We start from the raw sequence: 12299 nt of genomic DNA on the forward strand, positions 1-12299 counted from the left end.
ACATTTTAAATTTGACAGTTTTTAAAAAAAAGATTGTGTCCCATTTTCCCAAATGTTACACTTTACAATAAGGTTCAGGTAGTTAACATTACTGGATTTGGTATCATGAACTAAGAATGAACAGCATTAATGTAGGTTCATTTTAATTAATGTTCATACATTGACATTTGTATTCATGTATTTAGTACATGCAATCATTAACATTAAACGCCAACATAAAACAACAGTGACCAAAACTTTGCCATAAATCTTGGTCAATGCGGAGACCTTTATTGTAAAGTTACCACCTGTTTTTGTATTAAATATGCAGATAATTTTTCAACAAATGTCATATTACGGAACCAGTCATTAACAGAAAAATATGCCATTTTGACATTAACGATGTAACGTCAAACACAGAATTTAAAAACAAAAATAATAATATATTTAAAAGGATGAAAATAAACCCCGTTCCTGTAGATCTACCTTCCTGCAGAATTTAGCTCTAACCCTGCTCAAACACACCTGAACCAACTAATTAGCACTTGATAATTACAGACAGGTGTGTTTGATCAGGGTTGGAGCTGAATTCTGCAGGAAAGTAGATCTTCAGGACCAGGGTTGGGCACCCCTGGTTTAGATTTACTAAACATCAAACAATCTAGAAGGGAAGACCACCCATAAATTACATGATAAGCAGTTTATCTGCAAGTCTGTACAGGCTTACTGTCATCTGACAATATTTTGGATGCTAAGACGAATCAGTATTTGCATTTCAACACCACCAAACAAGTTCCATCTGCAGTTTTGGCTGTGCTGAATGGCAATCGGCTTAATCTGTCATCATCAAGCATTGAATCTGTTTGCGCGCCTTGCCTAAAGACAAAATACATTGAAATTTACCCAGATTTTTAGTCTTGGGTTGCCACATCCAGCATTCAATATCATGCCACAGATGTGTGATATCAACCCTGGGCTCGCTCTCCTGTCTCTGGGTCCACTCCACTGTCCAGATCTAACATAAAAACAGAACAACACAGCAAAAAAAAAAAAATCATTACCCTAACAACACATAGCAGGCAGAGCCAAGGTCTACTTCTCTTACCCATGACAGTCTCACTGGAGGACAGGCGGTGCTGCTGGTTAATGAAGCTTAAGCTGGAAGGTCCTGGAGCATCTGATACAGCATAACCCGAACCAGCTGGCGGATCCATATCTGTGTCCATGGCTGTTCAGATGGCAGGGGAACAAAAGATTTAATAATAAGAATACTATAGTCATTGCAATAATTCATAGTGTGCCATGTAATCACACTTGAAAGAAACCCTAATGTCAGACTGACACTGACCCGAGAACTCCTCTTGCAGGTGGGAATCAGACTGAGAAGGTTTGGAGAAGGTCTCGACGCGGACGGCTCTATTTGACCCGGATGGGCTTTCTAATGTCCTCCACTGGCCTCCAGTGGGCACGAGCGTGCTCCTCGAGTCTGTGCAATATGGTTGATAGAAGTGGTATTACATAACTAGATGTGCAACTTCCGATAAACAGCTGGCACAACCAATAGATAAACTTACTCTAAACAATTCAGTAAAACACAACTTGCAATCAAGGGTCGTTCAGGGCAACTTAACACTCGAGGGCAAACGAACTCATAAATGTTTCACATAACATTATTTGTGTTAAGACCATACAGTGTATATTTAAAATTTCTTCAGGAATTATTCTAAAACGCGGTGGGTTTTAATTACCTGGATGAATTAAATTACTTGGTAAGGAATAAAGTTATGTCATCGGTCTTACCATTACACACGTTTCTCCTCAGCTTTCGAAACGGACAGTTCTCCCTCGTTCGGAACAGACAAGCGCTGTGTTTCCTTCGGCCTTGAGATGCCATTCTGCCTCAAGACTTATAACCATATAGCATATGATGCCAAAGTATTAGAATTTATGCTGCTGGAGGTTTGCCGTCAACTTTCCATGTACTCCAAATATCAAATGACAGCAGGTAGTAGGAAATACTTTTTATGCCCTCCGACCAAAAAAGGTAAACAATTGACCTTGTTCAGCCAGCTCGAAACGACCACAATCGAATAGAATGTACGTTACAACGTTTTTAAAATTAAGCACAAAAACAGCCATTCACAAAATATTGTATTTTTTTAAAAAATTTTATGAAAATATAAACAAGTTACTTTCGGTTTAATAAATTCATTTGCAGTTTTGCGCTAGGCTGCATAGTTTTATTATATCTCTTTTCAGCTTTGTTTGGAGTTATACCTTTACATTTTTACAAATTTGTGTTAAAATATTACGTCTCCACTCTGCACAGAGTAAACGTCACATTGCCCTTAAATAAACAAAGGGAGTGGTTGTGGAAAAATACAAGCTTGAACAGGCCTCTAAACTTCACACACCACATAGGCTTGAAACACAACCCCCCAAAACAAAACAAAAAACACAACAAAACCTTACTTGTGGAGTAAATATTTGCAATTTAGTTTTCTTTTTGCTGACATTCTCATCTTAAAATAGATGAGTTGAAACCAGTCTATGCTCTGTGCTCATGTTTGACTGCAATAAAGGGTAGCTAACTCATTTTAATTTGTAGTTTAGTGTCTCAAGTTTCACTACAAAACTTCTATTTATAAGTTAGTTCAAAAGAAAAGAAAATGATTCCCCCTTAGTTCTAGCCTCCTCTCTTTCCTTTGACTGGATTTCTGCCAATTTCAACCAACCCATCATGGCATAAATGTACTTAGGTAAAAACAACGTACAGAAGAGGAAAATGAAATCACAGTTGGATTAAACATTATCAGGCACAAATTTCTTATAGTCTAATTTAAGATGGCTCTAAGCCCAAAGAGATCTGGTCTACAGTTGGCAGTAGCAGAGGTGCCAGATGTGACATGTTTAGCCCCAGAATCGCTGTTTGGTTGAAGGAACAGGTGGTTCTGGGATGTCTGGGGCAAAGATGGAGCCTGCAGATTCAGAGAGGAAGATGAAGTAGAGGTTGGCCACCAGCATAACCAGCATTGGCAAAAATGAGAACCCAAAGCCAACACCTCTCACACTGCTGTCACAAGCTGCTGCGACCCAGTACAGTAACCTGTGAAACACAAAGACACAAATTAAAAGTTATTTGAAAAAGTATTGCTATTCACACATGAAATATCTGAGATTCATAATCTAATTTTAACATATGTAAAAAAAGAAACCGACACGGGGGGAGGGGGGGGGTGTGGGTTGGATGAATGGGGATAAAATGGACACAAAACAAAACATTAAAAATAAGTAAATGAATCACTAGGATTGTACCAATATATCGCGCCACAATATAATCGCAATACAAAAATGCTACAATACGTATTATGGATAGTGACAATATGCATTGAGTCTAGTCCAGCCCCCCCCCAAAAAAAATTACAACATAATTAACTCAGGTTTTTATCCAGATATAATCATCGGTCAACCCCCCCGTAACGTTTTATTTTGTATTTTCACCAGTTAACATTTTTTGTACGACTTTACATTTAAACTCTTTTTTGGTGTTATCGCACTGAATTGTGTTTTCATTATACTTCTATTAAGTACTACCAATTTTGTGGCACTTTCTAAATCAGATATTTGGTCTTGCAGTTTTAGGAGGGATTTTGTACCTGCCAAAGGCAAAAACGATGGTGAGAATAGGAACTAGTTTAAGAAGATCTTGATTCAGGTAGGCAGCCATGACAGCCAGCTGGAGGAAGTAAAGCAGAAAGAGGGAGATAGAGTCCTCCACATAGCGCTGGTGAACTGCCACCTGCTTAAATTCCCTCTCCCCATCAAACCGCGGCTTCAAAGATCGATACCACAGACGGGACACACCTAGTACCAACATACCTAAGAGTGGAAGAAAGAATAGAACAACCATTTCCAAACAGCTCCCTTTGATAAACAGTGTATCTTTGTGTTCTTTCAGTGTGGAATAATTAAATCAATGTCAAGTCATCTCAGAGTCAAAACAGAGCCAGGAACTTCCTGCTCACCAAGGACAATAGGTATGACTGCAAAAACAGAGCAGCGCAGTGTGTAGACCAGCCGTAGTGGGGCGCTGTCGAGCAGAGGGGCATCAAAGGGCAGGAAGGCGTAACCGCCCCACACCAACAAGGGGAAGATCAGGGCAGAAGTGAACATGGACGAGCCCAGTTTAAGAGCATCACGATTATATCCACCTGAGAAACAGAGAGAGACTGGATTTTCATGCTTTCGTAAAAGTACACTACTATTCAAAGTTTGGGGTTGGTATGATCTTATGCTCAATAAATATATATTGTACAAAACACTTGTACTTCTTAATATTTTTGTGACAATCCAGGTTGGCTTTTCAACCTGAGGGAGCACAAGTTTGCAAAAAGTCAATTTGGTTTGTGTGATTTTAGGTAAAATTGTTTAAAGTTAGGGATGGACAGATATTACAATTCTATACTATTGTGTGTGCATACCTTTAAAATCTAATCGTTTTAAATGTCTGACATATAAAATTGAATTTAGCCATCACAATATCATAAAGAACAATATGAAAAAGGATATTCATTTTGAGGTTTATTAAATATTACATTGAAAAGAGTTATGAAATGTATGTTTTCAAGTTTAAGTGAGCAGAAGATAATGACATGTAAAAATAGGGGAAACGAGTACACACAATTATACAACCAAATTTTTTTTTACATTTATGTATTTGGTAGATGCTTTTATATAAAGTGGCTTACATTCTTTTCAAGAATATATTTATCAGTGGGAACTGATCCCATGATCTTGGTAGCGCCATCCTCTACTGTTTTAGCTACAGGACAGCATATCGGCCTCTACTAATAAATTCTCTCATTTGTAATATCAGTTCATAATATGGTACAGAATTATTATGTATTAAAAACACAATGATTTAATCTGATCTTACAGCAATGTGATTTGGGTGTGATGGGCCAGTCGTTGTAATACTCTTCTACTGGTGTTCCATGTGTCCCCAGGAAGGGGCTCCTCTCTTCTTCTTCTTCATATCTCTCGGGGTGTGCAGCCTCATGCTGGCTGGTGGAGCGCAGGATGGTGATGCTGGGGCTGAAGACTCGAGCTGCGTTCTTTGGCATGATGTTCACCTCCTCCACCTCTATCTCCGAGCTGGTGCTTTTCACTCGGTTTCTCAGCTCAGTGTCAGAAACACATTCTTTGCCTGCTTCCATTCTCCTCCATCCCTCACACGTATCCTCCTTCTCTCTCAGCCTAAATTCCTCCCTCTCGCTCTCCGTCCGGCTCACTCCACCATCCCGGAGTGAGATGCAATCTGATTTAATGCTTGTGCTCTCTCCACCCTTGACTGGCAGAATCTGTGCTTCGTGTTTACTCTCAGGCCACGGAAGGGTACTGGGTTCCATATTTGCAGATTTGATAATTTCCTCTTCCTCCTTAGTGCTGTTCTCATACTTTGTTACCTTGTCCACATCTGCTACCCACTGAGGCGTTTGGGGCACCGCTACTGGTCCAGGAGGGCCCGTGTCCACTGTCCCTAGGAATCAAAACAGAAATTCTGTGAAATGAAAGATTTGGAGAAGGTTGCAACAGTTTGTCGGAGTAATTTTGTAAGAGGTTTACATTTTGTGAAAGGACATCTTCTGGAGCCAGTATGTAATAAATTAGAAGAAGAATAAATAATGAAATGTATTCATTATACATCAAAGCACAGCAAGAACCTGATTATCAAATAAACAAATAAAAAGCTAATATCACCCTAAACAATTACTTGTAATAAATGGTTCTATTTTAAGCTAGATTTAATGTAATCATTAACACAGTCAAACTTTATTAACGATGACTTCTATAAAACAAACTTCAAGGCAGTTAAAAACATAGAACAATATAAAAAGTACTAACTATGTAAACTGTAAATGATTCTGGCTGTAAAAGAAAACTGATTTCCCCAATCTATCAATACCGTGAATAATACCGATTAGCATGCAGACGAATAACGTTAACTGAAAGCGAACGAGGCCTCAACACAACTTGGACAGATAATCAAATCAACGGAGCGGGTTCAGAAGAAACACATGGTACGACAGAACATACTCTCAAACTTCTTGTCTACACGACATATTTAATCTTTATTGAGTTATTGTTTTAGTAGTGCGAAGAATATTCCTTCACCAGGCCTATGTCATTTGAAATGTCAAAAAGCTAAAACTCTCTGAGGGACACAGGTTGAAAAACATGTACGTTAACGTTAGCAGCTCAAGTAAACGGATAAAACTTCCCAGTGTAACGTTACTCACCCATATTTCTGTACAGGATGTTGTTTTTTCGGTATTGTTTTTCCTCTACTAACTTGTATCGAAACTCCTTTAGTGGAAGTTCAGGTGTGTCCAGGTTAAGTTTGTTAAAGGGACAGTCTCTTAAAGGGGAGGTTTGTTTGTCTCTTTCTACCTGTCATTCGCGCTGAAGCACTATAGGTGCCGCTTACACACTCTTAAACTCATTAAAGCCTACGGAAGTCCTAAGAAGCCATGGATTATTATTTTTCTTGTAATAATAATCATACTTTCTTGTGATTTCGACAAACATAAGATGATTTTTTTTTGTTATCACTACTTAATTATCTTATGAATTCCTAAGAAGTCCTAAGAAGACATGGATTATTATTTTTCTTTCTTGATTTCTATTGATCACAACTTAATTTGTGATCTCGAAAAAATATATATATTTTCTTGTGATTATAATTTTCTCGTGATCTCAACATAAAGTTGCTTTCTCAATATTGCGACTTGACAGCAAGCAGTTTCGGCCCACGTGAAATCCATGCGGCCCAGATGTGGGCCGGATCTGGGCCAAACTGCTTGCTGCCTGGGATATTTTCTTGTGATTTCGACAAACATAAGATGATTTTTTTTGTTATTACTACTTAATTATTTAATGATCTTGACATTACTAAAATTGTTTTCTCATTATCACGACTTATTTTGTGATCTCAACATAAAATTAGTTTTCTGGTTATCATCATTGTGATCTTTATGTTACACAAGGGCACCAACAGGTGGCAGTATCCACCTTTTCCTGATGTAAAAATGGGCGCCTCCATTTGTAAATTCTATGGGTCTAGCTTCCGGTCTCATTTGCATCCAGCTATTTTTAGCTGTACAAAACAGTTAGTTTTTCTGCTTGATATTTACAATTGGTGTGTCCTATTATATTTTTTTAATTTTGTTTCGTAATTAAGAACACAATGGTTTGTACTGCAAACAGTTTTACCGTTTACTGCATGTTGATTTTCTCCTCGTTATTTACCTATAGCGGTTAATGAAACGGAAGTCTCACGCATAGGTTTATTTCCACGTTGAGGAAAAAGAGAAAAAGAACTTAAAATTGATGAGGTGTTGTACTGTATCAGTGTTGCTAAGTCAGCCGTTTCCCACGGTTTCAGTGGATTGAAGTGACCCCAAAATGCAGGTTTTACCAGGGGAACCCCACCAAAAAAAAATCTGGATCTTATCCCCAGAGTGACCCCTTGAAACACGATCGGGCTAGTTTTGGGTAGCAATTGGACGGGTTTTGTAGTTAAAACCTGGCAACCCTGGCAGCTCTTCCACCATCTCTTGTGATCTCTTCTTTCTAGAGAAAATGACTGCAGAAAGCATCGACTTGATATTGTTATTATGAAAATAACATAACTTATGCTATATTAAATGTATATTTTATTTGAACTATAACACATCTCAGTTTTTTTTTTTTTTGCTTTCATTTAAAATCTTTCTTTGATGACTCTAGTGTCAGCTGTTGTGATCTCTTCTTTATGAAGATCATGACAGGCCTGCAGAAGCATTGGCTTGATACTGTAGAGAAGCTATTTCACATTTTCCATTAACACTGTCTAGACTGGACGCGACCGCTGTTGTTTGGGTCACAATCGAGCTGCAACATCTAGAGGCTGTCTACACTGGATGCTAAAAAGAGACTGTTGTAAATTATTTTTCCTTTGTGAAAGTTAGTTACTCGCATCGTGCTGCAACCATTATAGACAGAAACTGTTTAACTATTGTCTTTAGTCGCAGTGCTCACATCCATTGAAGACACAGTTAGCTGAAGTCCTTTATTTCTTAACTCTGTGTAAATCTGTGAGGCAAGGAATTCCAAAATTCCATTAGGTGTCATAATGATTGAAGGCTTATTGTACGTGTCTCTATGTAAGAGTGATGAATTTTAAAGACATTGTTTATGTGGGAGTTTATGCTTTTGGCTCCTGGTTTTCTTGTTATACAAATGTTTTCTTCTAAAATCAGTGCTGTGCTTTCTTGATTTGGTTTGAAAGTCTGATTTACTTTCAAAATAATTATGTTGGTCATAATCATTTTTCATGTTCATATGAAAGAAATGATCTGTCACATAATTCAGTAAATAATACAGGGAATATTCGAACATCATACATTAATATTAATAAAAAAAATAATAATAACAGGGTTACAGGTTAAAAGATAATATATTACTCAACACAACCTAAAACTAATATGTGTAAACCAATGAAGTAAACTTTAAATTTATTGGGAAAAGATAAGTGTCCAAATGAAGTTCTTAGCAATGCATATTACTAATCAAAAAATATTTTTTTATATATATTTACAGTAGGAAATTTACAAAATATCTTCATGGAACATGATATTTACTTAATATCCTAATGATTTCTGGCATAAAAGAAAAATTATATTATAAAACTTATATTATATATTAAAATAATTTTGTCCCATACAATGTATTTTTGGCTATTGCTACAAATATACCTCGGGGACTTAAAACTGCTTTTGTGTTTCAGGGTCACATGAAATCAAGAAAATATCAGTTTTTCATCTTCACTCTCTAAATTTTTGAGCTCATTCTAAAAAAATATAATCCTGAAGAACTTTGTACTGTCAGAATGTGTTAACAGAGGCATGATGGATTATTTTATAGGCTAGATATTAGCAAGAATTAATAAGTCGTCTTGTACTCTTTACTAAATCATAATCTTCTAATAGTGCTGATAGCTGTGTATTTTGTTTTTCAGCTCTGGGGCAACTATATAACAAAGGCAGTTGAGCAGTGGACGTCTGCCTGTATTTAGGGACACAATCTTCAGTCTTCATGGGTCTTTGGGTCAGAACATTGCAGTCTGTTTGCAGACACTAATTATATCATTAGACTATTATAGGGAAGTTGATGAAATGCGATGAAAAGTTGAGAAAATATGATGAAATTATTTTAAGGTGGTTCTTAGGAGCTTTAAGCTGGTTTAGCTAGGCAGCAAACACATGAGAACAGAACCAGCTTGACCACCTTAAGTTTGTTTATAGCAGTTTTTCAGAAGATAGTTATAGAAATGTATTGATTTCCAGTAAAAAGTCCATCTAGAGAATCAAAGATGGAAGTAATGGAGATTACATTTTTTTTAGACATGATTTCTTTTTACATTTTTAGAGGTTATCATTCATAGTTATCAGTACATCACAGCTCTGTTGCAGTAGTATGTTTGTTGTCATCTACAAATTAAGGAAATGTCACAACACTATTATACTTGTACCCAAAGCATAAGGCACATTGCTAATCTTTTGGCATGATTTCGAGAACATGAATGTAAATATAAATTATGATGCTTCAAAAACAAATGATGCTGAACAATATAGCACAAGATTGATTCAGTTCTGCACCATTACAACGTTGCAATGAGAACATAACGTCAATGAAAGCTATGACCGTAAGTAGCACAATGTAGTTTGATGAAGTAGTGCTCCCATTCTCTACATTACATGTCTCATTACCTTTCCCTCTACAATAGCCCTGATTCATTTTGAACTACAGTACGTTGTTCTGAGCTCAAAGAGCCCCTGTGGGATGTGGCGCTGTAAAATGGAGCTGTCATTGCTTTCCTCAGGTTAAACGAAAGCACATCTGTACATGCTGGCATGAGAAGATGAAGACAGATGACTTTGAGATGTTTTCTTGCTGCACACTTCCTCCTGTGAAAGCTGCTGCCAGCATGTGTGCCTGCTGTTAGGATAATGCTAATGAAGGGGTTAAGGCTGTTTGAATGCTGTTCTGGAGGGTCGATCCGGTTTCTTTCTCAACAGGAGGAGATGTTTTTGAACCAAAAAGAGTCAAGAGTGAAGGGATGAGTGTCCCCTGCCATCTGATCAGGCCTGTTGTTGAATTGGATTATAATGATGTTATATGTGTGGTTTGTGGAGTTGGTGACTAGATTTAATGAAAAGTGGAACAGAATTACATCAATCAGTAATTGCAAAAACCTTTCTCATGCACCAGAATTCTGAACTGAAGAAATTCAATTCACACTGAATTCATGAGTGTGAATTAGAATTTCCTTATGGAAAGTGTTCGTTCATCCTGGTCCACAAAAGTTAATTATGAAATATGATGCAATATATAAACTAAAAACCCATTTCTGTAAGTTTTTCATTTCAAATCTATATATTTTCTAATCTATAAACCCTCCAATTTCAAGATTTTTAAAACTACTTATAAAATTTTGGATTTCTAGTTAAAAATCAGTAATTCTGCTTTTATATTACCACTTTAATTCAATTCTGCATGTAGTTTGCTAAAAATGGTGCACAACCATCATGCATGTTTTTATTGAAATTTTTAGTGTTGTTTTATGTATTAAGACACTAGGGTGAGATGTAAACATATCTTTTTTATTATTATTTGGAAACAAATATAAAAAGCACATTAAAACGCAAAAGCCACTTGTAAACTACATGGCACATTTTCTCTTTGAATAAAATCACCAATCTCTGCAATTTAAAAGCCCAAAAATCCTGGACACGGCTCTCAGATAAGACACAATGTGCACTGTGAGAACAGCACATCGGTGTTGTGGAGGAATAACTCCGCCGTATCACTGACTTGAAAGCGATTGATAAGTTGCACCTAAATGGCAATTTTGACCTCCTCTGCACGCAAGACACATATCGGACCTGTTTATTTCAGTTTCATTTCTATTGAACATGTAAGTCAAGCAAATCACAGGTTAACCAGACTTTGAGAAGAAAAAAAAAAGCACTGTGCTGATAGCCTGGGTAGAACGGCAAACGTTTGATAGAACAGTCCATTTCGACATCGGCAAATACTGAAGAACAACAGAGAGGAAATCCTACTCATCCTATTAAGAAACATTCAGTTTGCCCACGGAGGCTGGTTGGTCAGTACATTGATTGACATTTAGCTGAATAACAGCAAGGCCAGTTTCTCTGGCTGCTCTGTAAACACACAAATTTATAAGGCGCATAGCTCAAGAGTCCCAAACCAAAGAGCTCAGAGGATATAATCATCCTGAAACCAATGCACTGTGCTTTTTTTGATAAGTGTGGAGTGAATCATTGAGAAATGGATTAACCCAATCCACCCCCCCCCCAATTACAGAATTGTGAATTTGTCGTTTCCTTGGACATAGAAAATAATTAACCCTATTGTTTGTCCGTAATAAAGCTATTTGCCTGGTTTCTAACACAAAAGGTTCATCGCTAAGACTTGTCAGCCATGCTGAACGTGACATCAATGGTGGAAGCTAGGAGCTGAAAAACCCTGTCAGAACGCGTGAGACACGAAAGTGTGTTTAAGTGCTGTCTTCAAATGGAAAAACCAGATCCACAAGTACGCACAAAACCACCATCACGGAACAACAACACTTGAGGGATACAGCTGGCTCTGAGGTGGTGGAGGAGGTGTGGTGGTGGCATTTGCGTGTGTGTATGTGTGTGCGCGTGTGAGGTAATCATCGCATGTCTCCTAGCCCAAAATCTGGCTAGCAGCTCAGGCAATGCGGTAGTCGAACGTGTCTTTTTCCATATAGTCTGTCCATGTGGAACTTGGCATGCTGCTGTATGGATCCAAAAGGATTCTGAAGCAGCGCACGATAAGCAGCCCCAGAAAGATGAAGAGTAGGAGGACGAAGACGAAGGCAGCCTTCTGTTCCAGTGTGAGGAAGGGGATGGGGTGGGGGGCCCCAGACGCAGACAGTGTGTTGCCGTGGAGATGCTCGGCCATCCTCTCCAGTTTGTCGGGATGGGTCAGGGGCACACGGCCATTTTCACGATCAACAGGTTTTTGTTTAGAGCCATTCTGGAAACACACGAGATGATTAGAAAAAAAAAAAAATCACTAGAGTACAAGTAGATTTTAAATTCATTTTAACCTAAAATATCATCAATATCACATCACCTAACAACACTTTTGAGAATTCATGACGACAACAACAACTTCACTGCTAGTGTGGCGCAGGCCTCATGTTTAAAGGCACACACCACAATGTT

The 12299-nt window shown here is 37.7% G+C and overlaps 1 protein-coding gene across 3 annotated transcripts; it reads right to left on the minus strand.

The window, feature by feature from the left end:
* Positions 1–126: 126 nt before the first annotated feature.
* Positions 127–6414, minus strand: tmem79b (transmembrane protein 79b). 3 transcript variants are annotated; one of them, XM_026283998.1, is made up of 9 exons: positions 6279–6411; positions 4916–5518; positions 4005–4190; positions 3636–3858; positions 3042–3085; positions 1780–2957; positions 1328–1465; positions 1085–1207; positions 127–994 (listed from the first exon to the last, which is right to left on the minus strand). In XM_026283998.1, the coding sequence occupies exons 1-6, from the start codon at positions 6280–6282 to the stop codon at positions 2890–2892; spliced, it is 1128 nt and encodes a 375-aa protein (XP_026139783.1). In that variant the 5' UTR covers positions 6283–6411; the 3' UTR covers positions 127–994; positions 1085–1207; positions 1328–1465; positions 1780–2889. The 3 variants fall into 3 exon arrangements, with proteins under 3 accessions (XP_026139783.1, XP_026139782.1, XP_026139781.1); XM_026283997.1 differs by having other exon boundaries at positions 1780–3085; positions 4916–5512; positions 6279–6414; XM_026283996.1 differs by having other exon boundaries at positions 1780–3085; positions 6279–6410.
* Between the last annotated feature and the right edge of the window lie 5885 nt (positions 6415–12299).

Source organism: Carassius auratus, chromosome 16, assembly GCF_003368295.1.
Source record: "Carassius auratus strain Wakin chromosome 16, ASM336829v1, whole genome shotgun sequence".
NCBI classification, from domain to species: domain Eukaryota; kingdom Metazoa; phylum Chordata; class Actinopteri; order Cypriniformes; family Cyprinidae; genus Carassius; species Carassius auratus.

Bases quoted from the DNA above. Each gene is read 5' to 3' on its own strand.
- tmem79b (XM_026283996.1), bottom strand. The intron at 4,191-4,915 runs GTAAGATCAGAT...TCTGTTTCTCAG, and splicing joins CACACCCAAATCACATTGCT to GTGGATATAATCGTGATGCT. The intron at 3,859-4,004 runs GTGAGCAGGAAG...TTCCACTCTTAG, and splicing joins AGTCATACCTATTGTCCTTG to GTATGTTGGTACTAGGTGTG.